The sequence below is a fragment of the Dicentrarchus labrax genome, unplaced genomic scaffold (genome assembly GCF_905237075.1).
Source record: "Dicentrarchus labrax unplaced genomic scaffold, dlabrax2021, whole genome shotgun sequence".
Taxonomy (NCBI): domain Eukaryota; kingdom Metazoa; phylum Chordata; class Actinopteri; family Moronidae; genus Dicentrarchus; species Dicentrarchus labrax.
The window spans coordinates 16,772,204-16,792,216 of NW_026136722.1; the positions used below are offsets into that span (position 1 = coordinate 16,772,204).

The 20,013-nt window shown below is 41.7% G+C and overlaps 2 protein-coding genes and 1 long non-coding RNA gene across 6 annotated transcripts; 1 reads left to right on the top strand and 2 right to left on the bottom strand.

The window, feature by feature from the left end:
• Positions 1 to 2,551: 2,551 nt before the first annotated feature.
• Positions 2,552 to 14,640, bottom strand: tlk2 (tousled-like kinase 2). Of its 4 annotated transcripts, XM_051387789.1 has the most exons (21): positions 13,968 to 14,112; positions 12,803 to 12,885; positions 11,239 to 11,316; positions 11,081 to 11,150; positions 10,958 to 11,001; positions 10,696 to 10,794; positions 10,064 to 10,165; positions 9,716 to 9,808; positions 9,401 to 9,511; positions 9,106 to 9,242; positions 8,438 to 8,590; positions 8,269 to 8,335; positions 8,076 to 8,173; positions 7,895 to 7,976; positions 7,187 to 7,278; positions 6,963 to 7,052; positions 6,615 to 6,784; positions 5,943 to 6,081; positions 4,537 to 4,648; positions 4,071 to 4,178; positions 2,552 to 3,817 (listed from the first exon to the last, which is right to left on the bottom strand). In XM_051387789.1, exons 2-21 carry the CDS (start codon positions 12,881 to 12,883, stop codon positions 3,644 to 3,646), a joined length of 2,100 nt encoding a protein of 699 aa, XP_051243749.1. In that variant the 5' UTR covers positions 12,884 to 12,885; positions 13,968 to 14,112; the 3' UTR covers positions 2,552 to 3,643. The 4 variants fall into 4 exon arrangements, with proteins under 4 accessions (XP_051243749.1, XP_051243747.1, XP_051243746.1 ...); XM_051387787.1 differs by lacking the exon at positions 13,968 to 14,112 and adding an exon at positions 14,622 to 14,640 and having other exon boundaries at positions 8,269 to 8,590; XM_051387786.1 differs by having other exon boundaries at positions 8,269 to 8,590.
• Positions 14,179 to 18,073, top strand: LOC127356235 (uncharacterized). Its single transcript, XR_007881952.1, has 3 exons — positions 14,179 to 14,325; positions 17,016 to 17,231; positions 17,785 to 18,073. It is a non-coding gene; the product is annotated as an uncharacterized LOC127356235 (long non-coding RNA).
• On the bottom strand, positions 14,955 to 18,824 carry mettl2a (methyltransferase 2A, methylcytidine). The gene is made up of 9 exons (XM_051387806.1): positions 18,673 to 18,824; positions 17,731 to 17,819; positions 17,010 to 17,275; positions 16,467 to 16,516; positions 16,290 to 16,350; positions 16,048 to 16,187; positions 15,836 to 15,942; positions 15,670 to 15,735; positions 14,955 to 15,574 (listed from the first exon to the last, which is right to left on the bottom strand). The coding sequence occupies exons 1-9, from the start codon at positions 18,822 to 18,824 to the stop codon at positions 15,411 to 15,413; spliced, it is 1,095 nt and encodes a 364-aa protein (XP_051243766.1). The 3' UTR covers positions 14,955 to 15,410.
• Between the last annotated feature and the right edge of the window lie 1,189 nt (positions 18,825 to 20,013).

Sequence of the window (20,013 nt, forward strand, 5' to 3'; positions counted from 1 at the left end):
AGGCATCAGTAGGCCTAATGTTCTTCAGTAAACACATTTTTCCCTCCATAATCCTCTTGCATGTTATCATATACTTTGATATTTTGCCTTTTATGTCCACTCTAATGTTATATCTTATCAGTTGTCAGGAAGCAGCAGAGGTGGTATGGCTGACCCACCAGAGTCCTGTAAAGAGCATTATTCTAACTTTACTAATCCCATAATATTCCTGTAATTGCAATGAAAATACTATTTTTCATTATTAATGGATTCCTTTTATAGTCCTGTGGAGACTTGAAGGCTGTCAGTGTTAGGATTTAGTTTCACTTAAATTGTGTTGGTTATTCTACAGCTTTCTCAATAAGCACCCCATAGATACTTTAAAAACAACAACAACAACAACAACAAAAACAAACAACAATGTATACTTGAACTGACAATATTGTGCTGACCCCTGGCATCACAGAGACTAGGGACATGGAACATCAGTTGTCTGACAGGGAAGGAAGCAGAGCTTGAGGTGGAGGAATACCACCTAAATATCGTATGCATAGCACTGGGTCTGGAACCAAAGTGCACTTTGGCTGGACCCTTTCCTTTTCCCCAGCTGAGCGTCGTTGCGCTGGAGTTCTCCCCGGAGAATGAGAGGGTCGCCTCTATGTCACTACGAAGCGCCTGGGAGGATGGCTCTGACTGTTGTATGTGCCAAACAGCAGTTTGGAGTATCCGGCCTTTCTCCCAAAGGGAGGAGGATGTTGGGGACATGGAATCAGAAGGGGCAATTTTCAAAGCCTCAAATGTGGAACTGGCTGCTCTGAGTGGCTGACACGCCAGTTAAATGTTGTGTGGAGGTTGGTGATAGTGCTTGTGGAATGACAGACTGGGGTGGTGATTCATATTTTTAAAAAGGCGGACTTAAAAAGGTGTGCTTCAATCAATGGGGGATCACACAGCTTGGCCTTCAATGGGAAAGCCTATGTCAGGGTGCTGAAAAGGAGGCTCTGACTGATTATTCAGGAGGAGCAATGCAGATTAGATCCTGGCTGTGGAACAGTGGACCAGCTCTCTAATCCAATCTACATATGTTTTGTGGACATGGATAAGGCTTTTGACCGTGTCCCCAGGAGGAGTATGGGGTACTTGGGCCATTGATACAAGCCATCCAGTCCAGATGTAAGAGCTGTGTGCATATTCTCAGCAGGAAGTCAAACCCATTTTCAGTGGGTGTTGGGCTCCACTGGGGTTGTCCCTTGTCCCCGTTTCTGTTTATAATTTTCATGGACATCCCATCCACGTGGATAGAATCCAGACAAGCGGAGGCGAGTGTTCGATTAGTGGACCTCAGATTTGCTTCTTTGCTCTTTGCAGATGGTTCTGTTGGTTTTATTAGACTGTGACCTTCAGCACGCACTAAGGCAGATTGCAGTTGGATGAGAAGAGGACAGGATGAGCAACTCCAGGTTTAAGACCCTGATACTCTGCTGGATTGCTCCCACAGGGTTGGGAGTGAGTTGCTGCCCTGTGAAAGAGTTCAAGTATCTTAGGTGAGGGTAAGTAATATGGAGCCAGTTTGGTTCAGCATATGCTGACAAGAGAGCTGAGCAGGAAGGCAAAGCTTTTGATTTACTAGTGATCAGGATGCCTCTTAGGTGCCTTCCTTTTAAAGTTTTCTGGGCATGTTCAACTGGTAGGAGACCCTGGGGTACCCAGAAAACACTGGATGATTATACATCTCATCTGGTTTGTGAACTCCCAGGAGGAGCTGGAAAACATTACTCAGGAAGTCTAGACTACCTTGCTTAGCCCACTGCCAGCACAACCTGGCCATGCCAGAAAATGGATGAATGGGACTGCCAAAATCTGGTGTATCAACATGTACAGTATGTCAAGAGAAAGCTACTTGGTGTCTGCGTAGGAAAAGAGTCAATGTTTGAGGTCCCAATATGCAGAGTAGGCAGGAAAATGATATTCAGTTTGTGGCCTATTAGGGAGTTTCACATGCATGCCAATTTGTGTGCTAGAATACCTAATTGGGTCGAATATATTCAAACATGACACCACAGAGACAAAGGACAAACGAGAACCCACAGAATGTTGGCTTCTTAAATTGTGTTTGTATGAATGTTACCCTTCACTTCCTGACAGGAGCATGGTGACTCCAGACCATGATCAGACCAGACCATGATGCTTTACTAATTTCACTGGTGCATTACAATAACATATGTATTAATCCATGAAGTCAGCTCTTTCTACTTTAAAACTGTCAATGCTGAATACAGTCTAACTTCACAGTGATGTTATCTAGTAATGAACAAGTTGTTTTATTTACTCACTTATCCAGATGGAAGTGAATTCTAAATCTTAAAAATTCAACCTGTGTGAGGCTGAATGAAGGTCTTCAATGGAAATAAATTGGCTGACTGCTTTTTAGTCTGTAAAGCCAATATTACTGTCTAAAGTGAAGAAAAAAAAAAGGCATAATGCTCATGAATACATTGTCAGCTGTGTTGTAAATAGAAGATATTCCTACAAAGAAAGCAACCGTAGTCAGACAGAAGCCCAGAACAACAGACACATTTTAACCAATAGTATTTAATGGTTTATGCAACTCTCTGCTAAGGCCCAATCTCCCCCCAACAGTACTATTAGGTAGAACAGTCCCTTGCATTTTATTGGCCAAAAATAAATTCAAACATACCTAAATAAATATGTGTGTTTATGGTAGGGGGTCAATCAAAACAATAACAGTTCTAATTAAAGGCAACTTGAAAAACAACAGTTTTCTCCATAAAACTGGTTAAATTGAAAAGTTTTTTTAAAAAATGTAAAAGGGGTCGCTTCTCACCAGCTTCCACTCCATATCAAGTAACACGACTCTAAAACCATTCATTATAAAAACTGAGGTGGAACACTGCCACCAGCTGGAAGTTATAAGCTTTGGTCACAGGAGTTTGACGAGGAGATGGGAAGGGGCGGGGGAGGGGGATAATAGCTTCTGTCCCTCCTCGTCACAAACTATCTGGGGTCTGGAATTTAAGCGGGGCAGGGGATCCCAGAACAGCGGGTTGAATGACATAGTGCCATAGATATTTAGGGTTCAATACAATAACAGGCCAGACTGGTTCTCTCAGTAAGGTTCAGGGAGATGAGAACAAACAAAATGTTTGAGCTTGGGGAGTTCAGACACCTCGGACCAGAATGGCTCATGCATGGGTGTATGTGCGAGTGCGTATGGGTATGAGGCCTTCTGCAGTCCTTTCCATCTGGCCAAGCTGAAGCAGTTCTATACTTCTTTTTATTTTCTCTTTGTTAAGCAGAAAAGAAAATCCCAAACACTGAACCCCACTTTTCACCAACACAGTGCCAAACCTCGCCCCTTTGCTGTGTGAGTCGTCCAGGGCTTTGACCCCCAGAACAATGCCACCCTTTTAAGAAAGGAGGACAGGTAGGCTGGGGTGAGTGGACATGAGAGGGATGAAGGGTGACGTGGGTCTCCCTTCCCAACCCGTCCATGACTTCTCACCCACCCCTTGCCATCTTCTGACCAGTTTCTCTTGGGTTCTTCATGGCAAGGTGGGATGCTGTTGGGAGGGGGGACACAGTATGGCGTCGCCCGCACCCCATTCTTTCAAATGGTTCAGTCAGTCAGTTAAGGGGCATGGGCTCAGTTTGAGGCGCTGCTGTTGGAGGAGCTGGATGTGGAGGCCACGGCCATGCCCGAGGTGCCCGAAGACGCCACCGACTTGCGGATGTGGGGCATGAGGAAGGGGTCACTGGCCAGCTGGTGCACATCAATGCGGTCCTCCTTACGGTACACTAGACAGCGCCTTATAAAGGCCTGGAGGGAGACAGAAGGAGGAGAGTGGAGTGATGAAAATAAAAATCCTAAGCACAGATATCAGCCTTTACAATGTTTTGCTAAAAAGATAAGGATTTCCTAAATATGTACATCCAAAAAAAATCCTCCTGAAAACTATGTGTGAACAGGAGTAGTTAAGAGAGAATAGAAGTAGGGGTGGGAGTTGAATATGCATAGACTGTTGCAAACATTAGCTAAACAAAACAAAAGCAGTGAGGTGAGAGTCCAGTACCTTAGCTTCAGGTGTGACTACTGGTTTAGGGGGAAACTGCACATCTGTTGCCTTCAGTATGGTGTTCTCCTGCAGAATGTCCTGCTGGGACTGGTTGTGACCAAAAGGCTAGAGAGCAAAGACCAGACAAAAATAAATAAATAAATAAAATGAAGAGGATGAATTAAATAATTTTTTGTACACTGTTCTTCATAAAAAGTCACTTACAGACACATTTTAGCCAATAGTATTGAATGGTTTATACAACAAAATATACATTTGTCTTGCAACATAATGTCTCTGTGTCACACAGCTGATGAATTCCACATGATTTGTTTCCCCTGAGAAAGCTTTAATATATTAGAAGGAAATCTTTATGTGTAAAGAGAAAATTCCACTTTTTTTTTTTTTTGCAATAGAAATATAACTTTAGAACTCAATAATGGCTTCAATGTCTTGTTACAACATTCTTTTTAGTGTCTCCTACCTTGCGGCCATACAGACACTGGTAGAAAATGACTCCCACAGACCACACATCCACCTTGTTGGAGATTTTGGGTGGTTCCTTCCCGACCACAAAGCATTCAGGAGGCAAGTACCTTAAAGGAGAAAAGGGGAACCATGTTAATATGAATCAGTTTCAACAGATGAAATTGTACCGCCCTGTTTCAAGGCGCATTTTGTAGTCTGAATCCAACATTATCTCAGCTCTCTCTCCCCACATGTGAAATACAGTCATTTTAGTCAATACTGAGCACCAGGTGATCCAGAATGGGTAGAAATGAAACAAGCATCAACCAAATAGAAGCTTGAACTTTGTACATCGATATATCAAGACACACCTCAGTAATATTTCAACAACTAAGAGAAAATACATGACAAAGATAAATGTATTTCAGTCTTCTAGCCACAACTGCACTTTGCTGTTAACAGGAAGAGTGTTGTTTCACTCATGCATAATTCCCAACCACTAAGTTAGCAGTAAGACAATAACTTACTGAATATATTACAAACTGCACAAACAGTGAACCTCTCTCCAACACTGAATCTATTTAGAAAACGCTGAGGTATGTAGTGTTCTGTAATCATGGTGTGACACCACTTTTTCATTTTGATATCAATACCACATTGCTGAGTATCTGCAGATGCTGAAACATTGTTTGTTTAATATCCACTTGTGTTAATAAGTCAAGTCTGCAACGCGAATGTTCTTTGCATCATCTTGTGAAACGACGCACACTCTACTCTCTGCCATGAATTTATCCTCTCTTCCACTGCTGCTGCAATGAAATCCCCCCCATGTGCGAACCATGAAACTGTTTAGCCTGGAGTGTTGCTTCTGGCAAACTACAGTCAATCCAGTGTGCTGTCAGATATAGTAACCTTACACGACGTTTCTCTATGTGCCAAGTGTAAGACTCACAGCTGCAGTATTTTTCAAGTGATTCAAAGGTAATTCACTTACATGCGTGTATAGATATGAGCCATTTCAGACACTAAATGTTGGTTGGTTGGTGGGTGGTGTATAGTGAGGTTGAAAGAGTTCAATTAGGAAGGCTTTGAGAGATTTATTTGCTTTATAAACTTTGCTATATAACTCTCTGGATGGATTTTCTCACATACACGATGCCTCCAAAAAAACACACTGTACATACAGATTCTGCCATTTTTTCCCCCCTTTATAGCATAATATGCATTCACACAGGAAAATTATGACTTTTCCTTCCTAATGTTGTGTGAAACCATTCAGGCATGGAGAAATATTTCAGCACTGACTACCTGACATAAATTTGTCCCTTGAGGACCAAAAAAAAAAATAAACAGCACAATTTATTATATCAAATGATGGCACGCTTGTGGACTGCCACTGTCATCTTTCAGTGGAAATCTTACCAGTATGTCCCTGCTCCCTGTGACGTCAGCTCCATGCCGTCCACTGAGTTGTAGCTGTCATCATCCATGATCTTCGACAGGCCAAAGTCTGTGATCTTGATCTCCCCGCAGGCAGTGCCATTCACCAGGAGGATGTTACCTGAGCAGGAAGCGGAAAGGATTTACAGGCACGAAAGAAACAGTCTGCATAGGTTAGATTTAGATTTTGAGTCAAAAATGATATACTGGATGATTCAGTCTATGTAGAGTAGAATATGCTCAAATTAATCTTAATGGAATAATGGGCAGCCAGACCCTCTAAATCCTTGAGCACTATATGATTTTACCTCTTAACTGCCAACAGCAACTGGTCCAGATTTTAATGGACTCGGTCAAATTAGTCGTGATGACCAAATCATGACTATAATCGGCCCAACTATCATATTATGTGTCCGTCCATTAAGCTCCTTGTAAATAACAGGTTTTGGGCACCATGTGAACCAGAATAAAATCTCCCTTTTAACACTAATGTAGCTGCATGAGCATGTCATTAAGTGGTTAATTAAATAAGTGGTTAGTTAAATTATACAGTTTAATTGATTCATTAATTTGAAGTAGAACTGTGCCAAGAAATCTGAAACAACATCATGAAAGCTCTTTTAGTGTAAGAGCCACTGTGGTGTGGAGACCCACCAGGTTTAAGGTCGTAGTGGATAATGGGCGGTCGGATCTCATTGAGGTACTTGAGGGCGTTAACAATCTGCATGATGATGGAGCGGCCCTCTTTTTCTGACATAAGCTTGTGCTGCTTCAGGTAGAAGTCCAAGTCATTGCCCTCGCAGTACTCCAGGACTGTGCAGAACCTGCCCAAAAAAAGGGGAGAGGGAGTATTTAACCACCTCAGTGGGATTTGGTAAATCAAATCAGGACATGGTTAAGGCTTTAAATATTGTGTTCTGGCTCACAATTAACATAATTTGCATAAACATTAAGTATATATATTTTGGACGGCACACATTTTTTTACAAGGGAATGACTTACGAGTCAGTGTCAAGCGAAAAGTAGTCATAGAGTTTAACTATTCGTGGGTGGTCCAGCTCTTTATGGATTCTATATTCTCTGCACGCATGTCTGAAAAAAAGAATATAAGGATTACACTATTCATTTTAAATGTTAATATTGCACACAGTAAATCAGATGGATTAATGAATGATGAAAATAACACAATTCTAATACAATAGTATTGAATTAAAAATTGCACTCACTTGTGATAATTTTCCTTCTTCTCATCCCTCCAGTTCTTGTTTAACTGGTGGATTTTGACCGCAACATACCTTTGCTCTGTTAAGTCAAAGGCCTGGAAAAGAAATGTCTCCTATTAGTTAGGAACTGCATTTGGCATTACTTAGTTCAAGCTGAGACTATTGCTTCACATTAAGAGGCTGTGTTCACTCATCATTTTTACAGTGATGACAGCAAATTCTTGGAACAACGCTCACAATCTGGCACAATCATCTACTTCAAAATGTTGATGATGTCAGCTTAGTGTAATGTAATGAAACATGCATCCTCAAATATTTTCCAAAGTATGTGCAGCACAGCCACTGCAGTCACTTTAAGAATAGAAGAAGTAAGTCAGATTTCACCAGTGTAATACCACCATCTCGAACCTGAAAAAATTACCACATATCTGAATCAAAAGCTCAAAAACTCTTTTAAGTAGCAGAAGCTGGTATTTATTGCAAGGCTACTGTATAAGATTGCACCAAATTGTGCATGTCTCTATGATATTGTTTGTTAAACAACAGTAACAACTTAGTACTGATGTTACCTTTTCTGTCTGATATACAGGATGTTTTGGCAAAGGTCTTCACTGAATTAATATAAAAATAGAAACTGGAACGTATTTATAGTGTATAAACTATTATCAAAAGGAAGTGGTTCTTAATAGGCAAAGAAGAAGTTTTACTCACCTTGTAAACTTCACTGAAACCTCCCCTCCCAAGTAAATGGAGTAGCAGGTATCGGTCATTTAGCGTAGGGTGGTCTTTAAATCTGCACAGGGTAATAAAAAAAATTTAAACTGTGCAATTAAAAAAAGCATAGGGACACATAGTCTGAACTAGAAAAAGACCATATAAGAAGAGATCGTACTGAGAATTATCCTCATTGTGGATCCTTTTCAGCTCCCGAATGTGCAGGTTTCGCACTCGCTCCAACCTCTCCAGCTCTGCCTGGATCTCTGCCTCCTCCTGCAAAGGACACCACATTGTTATCAAAAACTATTAACAAACCAAATCAAAAAAAAAAACTTAACTTAAAACTTCAAAAATATATCAGGCATTACCTTCTTAAGATGGCCTAATCTTAGCTTAAAGATTTCCTCTTGCTCGTGGTACTCTGCCTGTGATAACCTGCAAGGACACAGAAACAACCTCAGTGCAACTTCAAATATGCATGCAGGGGAAGACATCTGGTATAAAAGCAAATATAAATAACAAACAAAAGCATCATACGCTTCACTTTCTGTTCCATTGGTCTTGCTTTTGCGTTTGTTTTGCTCCAGGCTTGGAGGGGGTGTCTGAGCCATGGACGGTGGCTTTCGTTTGGCCAGCAGCTTCCTCTGTCTTTCAATGTCCTCTCGTTGGGAATTAATCCTTTCTTGTTGTCTGAAAACAGATTTGTTACACATTTCCTGTCAGACACATTGCAGTTACATAAATATCTAAAGAATGTATCAATGTGTGTAAGATCTACTGTAAGCCCTCTTCTATGGAAGATGTGCTCATGTTAAATTATTGATAAAGACAGGGTTTAACAATCTGCATTCACACATGTAAAAACTTCAGTCCTTTTATATATAGTATAATATAGTATAATATAATATAATATAACATAATATAATACAAACAATTTATTATACTATGCCACAGTATGTGTTATGTTACATTCATGTGTAAATGTGTTGAAGATTTATTGTTTATGGTGCAAACGTACAATTTTCGCTTACATTAATATCTGCACAATACAAAACAAACTTAGGTGACTAATTTCATATTACTATAACATATAAAAGAGTCTGTTGTTCTTTCAGGTTAGTGTGATCTTGCCTCTTGAACCAACACAGTTACTTAAAAATGATAAAAGTATAAAGGAGCAGCTTAAAGTTAAAACATATCCTCACTTGATAAGGTTTTGGAAGGCATATCCATCCGTCCACTGCTCAGTGAAAGACGCTCCATGTCTCACTGTGGTGAAGTGACCCAATCGAAGCCTGTCCTGCATGCTTTTGTCCCGGCAAGCCATCTTCTCCTGTTTGGACTGGAGGAAGAGCAGAGAAATACAGGCATCAAACGAGCGCTGGTGAGTCCACATGGCCTAAACCAGGGCCTCTAAAACTAGCCCATGTCAAGAACCCACAATGACCAGCTGGAAATGAATCGCTGAAAATAAGTCACAGTGCAATTAGATGAACGTACTTTTTCAATCAGCAGCTTCTTAGACATGGTCACACACTTATTTAAGCGTTCCTTGTATCGTTCCAGCATCCTCTGTTGTTCATCAATCTGTCTCCTCAGATCACAGTTTGCCTGGAACAGAACATAAAAAACGCGGAGAAATGGTCAGGTAAAAAAGCATTAACAACATTTTAACTTGTTTATATATGTTCAGACAGAAGGAATGTCAACTCTAACATGCCTTGAGTGAAAAACCAAGACAGAGAACATTATATTCACAAAATCATTAAAAATGGCAAGCAGAGTAGCAGGGATGAAATGTAATGAGATTAGTACCCGCAGCAAATCGTCTATTCGGCCCTCCTTCTTCTCCAGGTCAGAGTTCTTGTTGTTCTCCATTGCTGTTAGTTTCTCTATAGTAAGGTCAGACTACAGGGTACAGTGAGCACAAAAACAGTGTTTGTTAATGGTTGTTCATTCTGTATCAGAGGGTGCAAAATAAAACTTTGTGTAGTGCAAGTAGTCCTAGCTAACAATCTCTTCCAGTTGCTGAAAGTCAAATCTTGTAAGCTCCTGGTTTATATGCAAATGATATAAGAACTGGCTTTTGAATTATAATAAACATTTTTAATATAAGGAATTAAATGATAAACAGCCAGCAAGCCCTAAAAGCATGTCATGTACCTGTGTGGCTTTGTGGAGCATGTGAAGAGAAGCAGGCTTCACAGAACACGTCGAGTGCTCGGTGTTGGCCGAGCTTACGGAGGACGGGCTTCCTTGCTGCACCTGGGAAGCAGAAACAGTCATCCAATAAAAACCTTACACATACAGAGGGTGTCTTAATGTGTGAATTTCATCACATTAAAGAATTTATGGAGACCTGCTGCTGCTAGTCATGATAAAACATAAGACCGATCTGGCAATAGTAACTTTGCATAAAAATTTGCTATCAGAGGTACGAGAGACTGGGTCTCACTGAAAAGTACTTTAGAACTTAATTTAGTTCAAGGCTTTTGAGTGATTCATTTTAATCGTTAAGATGTAAGGTCTCCAGTTCACAAAAAAGAATCAAACACCAGAAGGCATATGCAACAGGTTTTTATCGCTTTCATTGGTTTTCGCTTTTCTAGGAACTTTGGCCAACATCACTACACACTGAATCTGTACACAGTGTTTAAAGACCACATCAGATTCTTCCCACTTGTAAACAGACTTCACCTATTGGTGTTAATAATAAGCGTGGAAGAGAAAAAAACGCAGGACAGAGTGTTAGGAGACAAAAAGTATGAGACAGACCATAGAGCAAACATGCTCACCGTGACAGGGGGATTGGAGAGGGAGTGTTGTGGGGAAGAGCGGACCACTGGTGGAATTCCCCTGGCAGGGCTGGTACCAGGACCGCTACCTCCCGCAAACTGACAGACACGCAAAGAGAGAATAAGAAGAGGAAAACAGTTCAATGGAAAGACCAAGATGGCCACAAAAGGGGTTAGAATGTAAGTATGAAAGGTTACCCAATGCTGAAGCATTTTAGAGGACACACTCAGTAGAACAAAGAAACAATTTTCTGTCACTCACCTCAAAATAATCACTAATTTTATGTCCTCTTGCTCCTGCTTTGCCTAGAAAAGAGGAGCATGAAGTTCAGAGAGAGGCTAACGTGTGGGATACATGATGAGAGGACACAATCCACAATCCTACCTTGGCTGCTGTCAAAATGGTCTGCTTTCCGTTTTCTCACTCTCTGGTCATTTGCTTTTTTCTCAGGAGTCTGTCGGGAAAGTAGTGTGAATCAGCCACGTGTAAAATAAGATGGGTGGAAGGAAAAAAAAACCTAGTTACATGTGACAGAGACTAACCTCTAGCTCCTTGTCACTGAGCGAGCCCACACTGCATAGACTCTGATTGGATGACTCGTTTTGGTTCTGACCGGAGCCCTGTTAAAATGAGGCAAAAATACATTTAAAAAAATAAAACATAAGGACCAATTAAATACAACAATGCATGAAAGATGCAAGAGATGCGTATGTGTGCACATGCACTCGCTGTGTATGCATGCACATGTGAGAGAGAGCGCACACAGAGTTAGAAAACAGAGTAAAATGGGTAAGACACTAAGGGAAAGGATGCGGAGGTTTGGCTAAATACCGTCACCATTAACTTCCCACTGAATCTAGACCTGCATCAGTCCTAATGCCGGTTCCCTAGGTGATGCCTGTCAGTCAAATGAATCACATCAGAATTCAGCAGGCACTGTCCAATCAGGGAGAGATACTTAGTCATTCAGAGCACACTAGAGCTCTCTCACTGAACCCTCCTAAAATGGCTGAACATTAGGCATGCTGCTGAGGATGTATTCCTCCCTCTGTCTGTCACCTTTAGATAATGTCATCCATTTTTCTGCTGTTCACCATGGTCTTAACAGTTTTTTCCCCCCCTTCTCCCTCTCTCTGGAGAAAGATGCTCTGCTTGATCTAAGAATGACAGCTTTTTTTTCACCCCCTCTCCCCACCAAGATATCTTGGTTGTTTGATCAGACTTGTTCAAAAGGAAATGTACTTTTCAACAATTTGAGTAGGCCCAGTCTGTTCCACTGCCAAAAATGTTTCCTAGTTCTCTGTCCTCGAAGGATAACAATTTTCCTTCCCTTTCTACCACCTCGTTGATGACAGCGAGAGCAGCAGTGCCACTTGGCTGTTCAAGGTCAAAAAAAGAGGCTGCTCTGTGACATTGAAGGGCTTTTAGACCACTAACCCATATTTCTTCATAGCCATTTGTTGACACACTTCTCTCTCACTTCCCCCCTACACACATTGCATCTCTTGTCATACAGGGTGGCTGTGGCATAACGCCTTAGTGAGAGCCGCCATTTTCTCTGCGGCAGCAGCCATGCCATGCTCTGGGCTCAGCTCTGCCTATGGCTGGCACAGGGCCCACTCCTGGCGCTGACTCTCACTCCCTAACTGTTCCAAGATCACCTTCCACAAAGACAGCTCCATCCGTGGAGCAAGCGAGAGGGTGGAAGGCTAAATGCTGCCTCCACTCACACCTGGTCAAGAACTATTTCTGCATTCCTCCTCTGCCTTCATTCCTCCTCCCCCTACCACCCCTGTCCTGTCTGTGGCCTTTTTGGCAAGCATCGCCACTTGCATATACAGCCACTACATCATGAGCCAGGGAGAGATGCCATATCACACCAGCCAAAAAACACAGACACAGCTCAACCTTCTCCAGAGACAGACAAAGAAAAGGAGTGGGGCCAAGCTTGTCCAGGCCAAACAGCAGAATGATACTGAGGCAGAGTAAGACAAAGAAAGGAAGAGATTCACAAAAATGTGTAATCAAGAAAATCTGTGATTAGAAGCACTTTGACAGGAGAGAGTTCTCGTGCTCCACCTGAGCGACATCTGCTGTAACACAAACCTTAGCCACGCCGACCCCGGTGAAGCGAGCCTCCAACAGCTCCTGCCGTCGGGGGTCCAGGCTATGCAGTTCTTCCATCATGGCTGCGGAGACAAGAGCATAGATTAAGGAAGGCGTTGTGGGGTCTGGTATATTCAAGTGGGAGTGACGGATCACGGTTTCAAAAGCATTGGTTGTGATGAGTCATGGCTGTTTTTAGCTATATGGATGTGGAAAATTCCTGTTCTGAGTCATCAATAAGCCTGACAACAATGTTTTCCACTATCATGTGTGTTTAGAAAGCACCAACCATGCAACTTCAGCACTCAAGTTCAATATTCACAGTACAGAAAGGCCCAATGTGGCCAAACAATATGGCCAATTAATGGACATTAAACATGTATCAAAGACATACGCCAGATGTGTAGAGTCATTGTCTAGAATATTACAGCATCATGTGATAACACCCTGGCATTATAGGCCCAAGCTGCATGGCGCTGGAGTTATGAAAGGTCACTAATGGAGGGACTGCCAAGTATACTCACAGCAATGGATAAGGCCACTGCAGACAATAAGTGCCCAGCTTGCTCGCTTGTGCAAAGGTTAACGTTAAAGTTACACGCCCAACACTGGACGCTCTCTGTATGTTATCTAAGGCTTACATACATTAAAGGGACACAGTCTGGGCATTATTCCTGTATAACATGAAGTCAGGTTTGGGGTTTGCTGGCTCAGTTTGCACCATAATGACCAGTATAACCAGTATAACTATCTCAAACACCAGCATTAAATGTTCGGGCGAGCTAACGATGTTGGCATCACTTAGCATTGGAGCTAACAGTTAACGTTAGCTACTAGCATTGGATCAGATTTTTTTTTTTTTTTTATTATTTTTTGTCAAGTAACGAACCAAAACAAGACAAACGCTAACTGATGTTGGGCCCCAGTCACACCTGTCTGATGACACGAACTGTCCGCAGCAGTGAACTATCTTACAAAACACAAGCAAAGATGGCTAACGTCAGGCTAGCCCAGGAGGCTAACGTGAACTCATCTGTCATTAAAAGAAGCGTCTTCCTCGGTCCGGTGTTGTCAGGTGTTCGTACCACGAAGCCTCGCCTCGCTGTAAACAAGAGACCCCGTCCACATATGTCATTTTGTTCGACACACCAACGGGACTACTTACTGCAATTTACTCCTCTCTCGGTGCTCCGGAGGGCCTGTTGTTAACCCTGGATCGTCCCCGTTGTTTCCCCCCGGTGCTCGGCAGACCCTCCCAGGCTAGGCCGCATCAACAGCCGCGTCCCTCGCGTACCGGCCGCTGACTATCGAGACACGGGAGCGAGCGGTGCGGCTCAAGGTAGACGACGGTGGATTCCCCTCGGAGGCCTCGACAACTCCGGGTATCCCAAACCCGCCTTGCTGTAGTGCTTAGGCGGGGATCCCCATCGCATCCCTCTCTCCAAGGACCATACCGTGCCTGTGTCGGGTATCTCGCTTTCCACACAATGGCGACTCTTTGAGATTCTGCGTTTTTCCACCAGGTATAAATGCTGTCTTTGGGTTAGCGATAGTTACCCCTATCTTTCTTTTTTTTCCCCCCACCCCCCGGTGGTGAGATAAATTTCGGGTCCTGGCTTTTACAGCTCGATCAAAACAAAGTTCGTCTCCAGTCGCCTTTCCTCGCCGCAGGGGGAGAAACCAATCAGTTTCGGAAGTTGTGTTGTTGCAAAGCGTTTCAGTTGAATCCGGATCGATTCGGTTCGGTTCTCATGTTTTTGCAATGTAAACAATAATCAGTAAAATCTCATATTTTCTCGTGAGATTAAAGTATTTTCACCTTCGTTCAGTCCACGCCTGCCCCAAAATCTCTTGTCTCGACCAATGGCAAATCCCTGTGTACACAATACAATTTAACAGCGCCCACCCACGCCACCACCTAAATGATCACTTATCAGAAAGTGGCTATTACCACGATGTTCACACCCACATACTGTACTTATATAATATCAATAAATTGCCAAATTTATGTCCCCCCCTCCGTAAAAAGTAGCCATTCAAGCATAAATGTGGGTTTAATCATCCAAGAGACTGATGGAAAGCAAGTAGTAAGACCAATATCATTAAATGTTTCCTTTTTTTTTTTTTTGAGTGCATCAAAGTAAATAACAGATTTGCAGTTTTTAGATGTTTATTTATTTTGCATGTACAAAAAAAATGTCATGAAGTTATAGTCTTAAAAATCATGCCATTTATTTCAAAACAGCTCATTAAAAAAACAACATCTGGCAGAATAGAAACAATCAGGTGTGTGTGTGTGACCAGCCCTTTCTCAGATTACTCAACACGTCAGCACAAATTGTCACTCGTGCGGCTGAACGTGCAGCAACACCAGGAACACCAGCCTTAAAACGAGTCCGTCGACATTATGGCAGCTGAGATAGTGTGAGGCCTTTACAGAGTGTCACTATTCAGGTACGCCCCCCCCGTCCCCCCTTTATCACACTCACAATAGAGCTTCTCAATTCCATACATCCTCAGGAAAAATAAAAGCCAGCACCGCCTGGATTTCAGCCCCTGGTTTCAGTCGTAGGTATAGGTCAAGCCAGACGGGATTTCTTCCGGTGTCTCAGCCCTGCGTCTCAGCCGGCTGATGTAGAGCCTTGCGGTACTTGCACTGGATCCACACCCTGTACATGGTGAGCTGTTTGCCTCTATTCACCTGCAGCCGTCGGTCCACCAGGTTCTGCACTTTCTCGAGCCCTGCCTCAGTGAACATCTCGTGGAGCTCATCTGAAATAAAGATATACAGGAATATGTTCATATATATATATATATATAATTAAATAGCAAATAAATCTTTACTAATATGTCTTTATTTATTTTACCTTGAGTAAAGAAATATACTCTTGTTCCATCACCTCGGACATAGAAGTTTTCTGACAGACACCTTCCTAAAAGAAGTAAAGTTAATTATTATACGACAAATTCCAAACTTTAAATAGACAAACAGCTATTTGGACTGTGGCCTCACTGGACTTCAACCCGACTAACCTTTCTTGAAGCGCAGCTGTGCCATATCGTAGCGGCCATAGTCCCTGAGCAGCATCACTCCCCCGGGCTTCAGCAGCCGCGCTAATCTACTGATGGAGGCCTGCATCCTGAGACAGGGTGATACTTTAAAAGACAACCAGTGCTATATTCAATGACTCGCACTGAATGAAAACCAAAGAGAAAAAGAAGACGACAGACAAAGAAGTTCTTACTTGTCGGGATGCAGCGCTGATAACACAAAGATTAGCACTATAACATCAAGGGTTCCATCGGGGACGGGGTAATTAGCTTCCACATCACTCAAGTCGTGAACAAAAGCAAAACAGCGCTCAGGGTCGTATTCTGGATTACTCTGATGACAAGAGAACAATGTTAATTCATCAATTAGCCCACAACTGTTTGAAATGACTACATCTATCAAGACATCATGCTTTCATTATTCACATCCTCTCACCTTGACTAACTCCACAGCAGTGCTGGAGAAGTCACAGCAGTAAACAAAGAGTCCTGGGTCACTGCAAGAAGCAACGCTGCAGTTATATCTTTACGTGCTCACCATAAGACAGAAGTAGAAAACAGTATTTATCAAACATGACTTGAAATGCCATGGAAATGCCTTAACTGGACTTACTTGTTGGTCTTCAGAATTGGGAAAACTGTATTGCCTACGCCGCAGCCGACCTGTCGGATAAACATGAATTCATGTAGCATTTATTTGGTTTACTCCAATTTGCACTCAGTGTCAAACATTAACACCTGTAGTAGCAAAGTCTGTGTTTAAATTGGCAAAATAATAAGAGATACCACCACGTGATCCAGGTAAAATCAGTAGAAAAGGCCATTTATTTTGTGTTGCAGCCACGCAGCCTTCATTAGTGACATGAGGAAGGCTGGAGAGCTGAAAACTTTTTATTTTTTACTCTTCAGTAAACAGCTAAAGATGATGAAAGATTAGAAATGCTTTATCTGCATCTGGAACTAGATTTGCATCAAATTAGTAGCCAATCATGGGATGTGTATCATATGTTTAAGCAATTAATCAAGAAATTCTTCATAAAATTCACCAAAAACTATAATCTGTCAACACATTGTTTAAATAACTTGGTAGAAGTAAATATAACAGCAGAGATTTTTCTTAAAGTTGAACTAACTTGCTTTCAAATGAATCTCTCACCTCCAGAATGCGATATGTGGCAGAGGTTCCAGGAATGTCACCATCAGTGTGAGACACAGCTGCAGCTTCCCTTCTTTGTTCTTCTTGGTCCAGACCATCCTTCTGACTATCATCTGAGACCTCAAGACGGGACTCATGGTTAAGGCTACACTGCGGGGCCAACTCTGGGAACTCTGTGAAGAGCCAGTGGCGGTCTTTGAAGAAACGATTCTCATGGATTGTGTAAAAATCGTTCCAGTACTCATTCGCCCGGCAGTCGTATTCCTCTGCAAAAAAGACGAGGCAGTTAAAAGTCTAGCACATCTCACCGTGGTTACAAATCACCACAAAAAAGCTTAATACAGCTCAGTCAGACAAGCACTGTGCACAAGCAAAGGATACAGTTGATTATGATCAATTTTACTTAAAGTGAAAGTCATCCTATGTCATTTTAGTGGTTTACCTAAAGCCAGTTATTTAAGACAACTGTCCAAAATGAATTATGGTCACAACACTATAAGCCAATTAGTGCACACCATAAATATTCTTCAACAAGACCGATGTTTGTTTCTTTTAACACAATAATCACATAAACTCAAATTAAGTGGAAATGAATGCATAAACATCGTTGAGGGATGCGGTCCTCCTGATTAGAAACAGAGTTCTGTTACTGATCCTTGATGCCAGTCTTACTATGACATTTATGTGTATGAACAATGAGTCTTGACAACAATAATGCAACCTTGTTTCTCCGAGGGCAGCGGCTGACTGTTTTCTAACACTTTCTTCTTGGCAGATGCTTCTTGTTCCTCGGTCCACTCCACATTGTCCCTGTTGACGACAGAACGTGATGGTCCAGTGTGGAAGAAGTGATGTGGTGAAGAACAGAACAGAAACACAAACATTCACAATCTTGAGATACTTCAAGGTTTTAGTGTGATATTCTGACTCAGGATGGGTGATCATATCTTATATATTAATATCTGCAAGAGAGCAAACTAATACAATTATGTTTGTTGGATTAACTGCATGAGATGCAGTTTTCAAACAATATTAAAATATGTTATTAAAATCTCATTACATGACATATGTATTCATATTTTACTCAGAATGTCAAGTTGGTGTTATTCATATAGCCCCAAATCACAAATTTGCCTGGAACGTGTTCACTGTCTGTACAGCATACATATCTTAGACCCTTAATAAGGTTATAGATAATCTGCCACAACAAACAAAACAAAACAAAATCAATAACCCCAAAACCTTTAATGGAAGAAGTGGAGTAATACTGCTAGATACCACAATTTAATCTAAATATGACGCATTTAATTTAAATTATAGTACTATTTAAAAACAAGTTCTATCCTCAGATGATACTAAATAACTTGAGAATATGTTATAAGGCTTTAAATATCATAAACACTGCCCTAGAAAGACCCTTTTTCTGGTAAACCTATCAAATCAACAAACTGTATATCAATCAATCAGTGACATGTTATCGCTACTAATAACAGCGTTTACATTTGCTTATTATTAGCTACAATCCATTAAGCAAAAGACCATCCATCCAACTAATGTAACAGCCATGTGAGTGATGATAATGTCCCAGCCAGGAGACACCGGCTCTGCACACCAACATTCATTATGTCTGCCCTTTTGGGGGTTTCTGGAATAAGTTACCAACCATGCGTTGTGCTGGAAGACCTGCCGCGGGTCTGTGAGGAAACGTGTCCCGAACTGAGGTCTCTTCACATCTCCAGTGGCTGAATCTGACTGAATCAGACCTGTTTCACTGCTGCCTCCCTCCACTCCGACCACGGCGTGGGGCGCCGCCATGTTCGCACTGACGCGACGGAAGGAGGGACGCGCATCTAATTGTGTTGCGTTCACGGCTGTCGGACATATTGCAATTGAGACTAATGATATAAATACATCGATTATGAAGTCCTAAAGTTGTAAGTGATGGATGCAATGCATTTTTGAATATGGAGATGGTGATTATCTAATTGTTTTGGTTCTGATTCTGAATATTTGCTATGTAAAACTGGTCTCTCACGCATAACTCGAGGCATTATAAAGTTATTTTCTCTACAATTTTGTACAGCACTGCTTCATCAATTGCATCTCAAGACCGACTAGTACAGGCTTAGGGTTTAGGCCTACAGACTAGGCCCAAGGCACAGTCAGATGCGATGCTCTACGGAGCACGTGAAGGAGACACGCTTCGTTGTCGCCTGCAACATCATAAAGCTCCACTGAACTCAATGCAAGACTACCATCCTTCTTTGTACACTGTACTATAGGATGCTTTACAATAAAATTATTACACAAAACCAGGCTCGATGTCTAGGCCGACAGGTGTGCTGCAGCATTTGTTCAGTGTTTAAAGTGTTTAAACACTAGAGGGAGACATATGCCAATATTATCTTATATGACCCACATGTTTGAGGAGGATGGCTGGAGTGAAGTTGCAGAGATCAACAGTTAATGAGCTGAGTCTGTATAGACTAACGTTTTTACTAGTCCTAATAAACAAACAAACAAACAAACCGAAAAACAACAGTTTCTCACGTACCTGTGCAGATATGTTAAATATTCAAATCGACATTTAAACAGTTCATTACGCATTTGTAGACTGATTTTTGTTACATACATTTGTCATTATGTTTTATGATTCACAAATGCATGGCTGATTATGAACTGACTGAACCTATTATCTAGTACAGTTTTTTCCTTGCACTCGCTTTGTAGGGTAGTCTACGTCACTTAACCAATGTCTATCTTTAGCCTAGAGGAGGAAATTAACAGATATACTTTTGACATGACTTGAAATGCAGTTTTAAAGGTCACTGTTATATTATCTGAAGTGGAAGGAATGAAGTTTCTTCTGCATGTTCCTGCACACCTCAAACGATAACCATGGCGTGTGCTTCGGTTGAGATTAAGAACAAATATTAGTTGGTCTTGTTGTTGTGATCAGTTTTAAGGCAGAGGGTAGTAAAGATTTGATCTGTTAGCTAGTAGA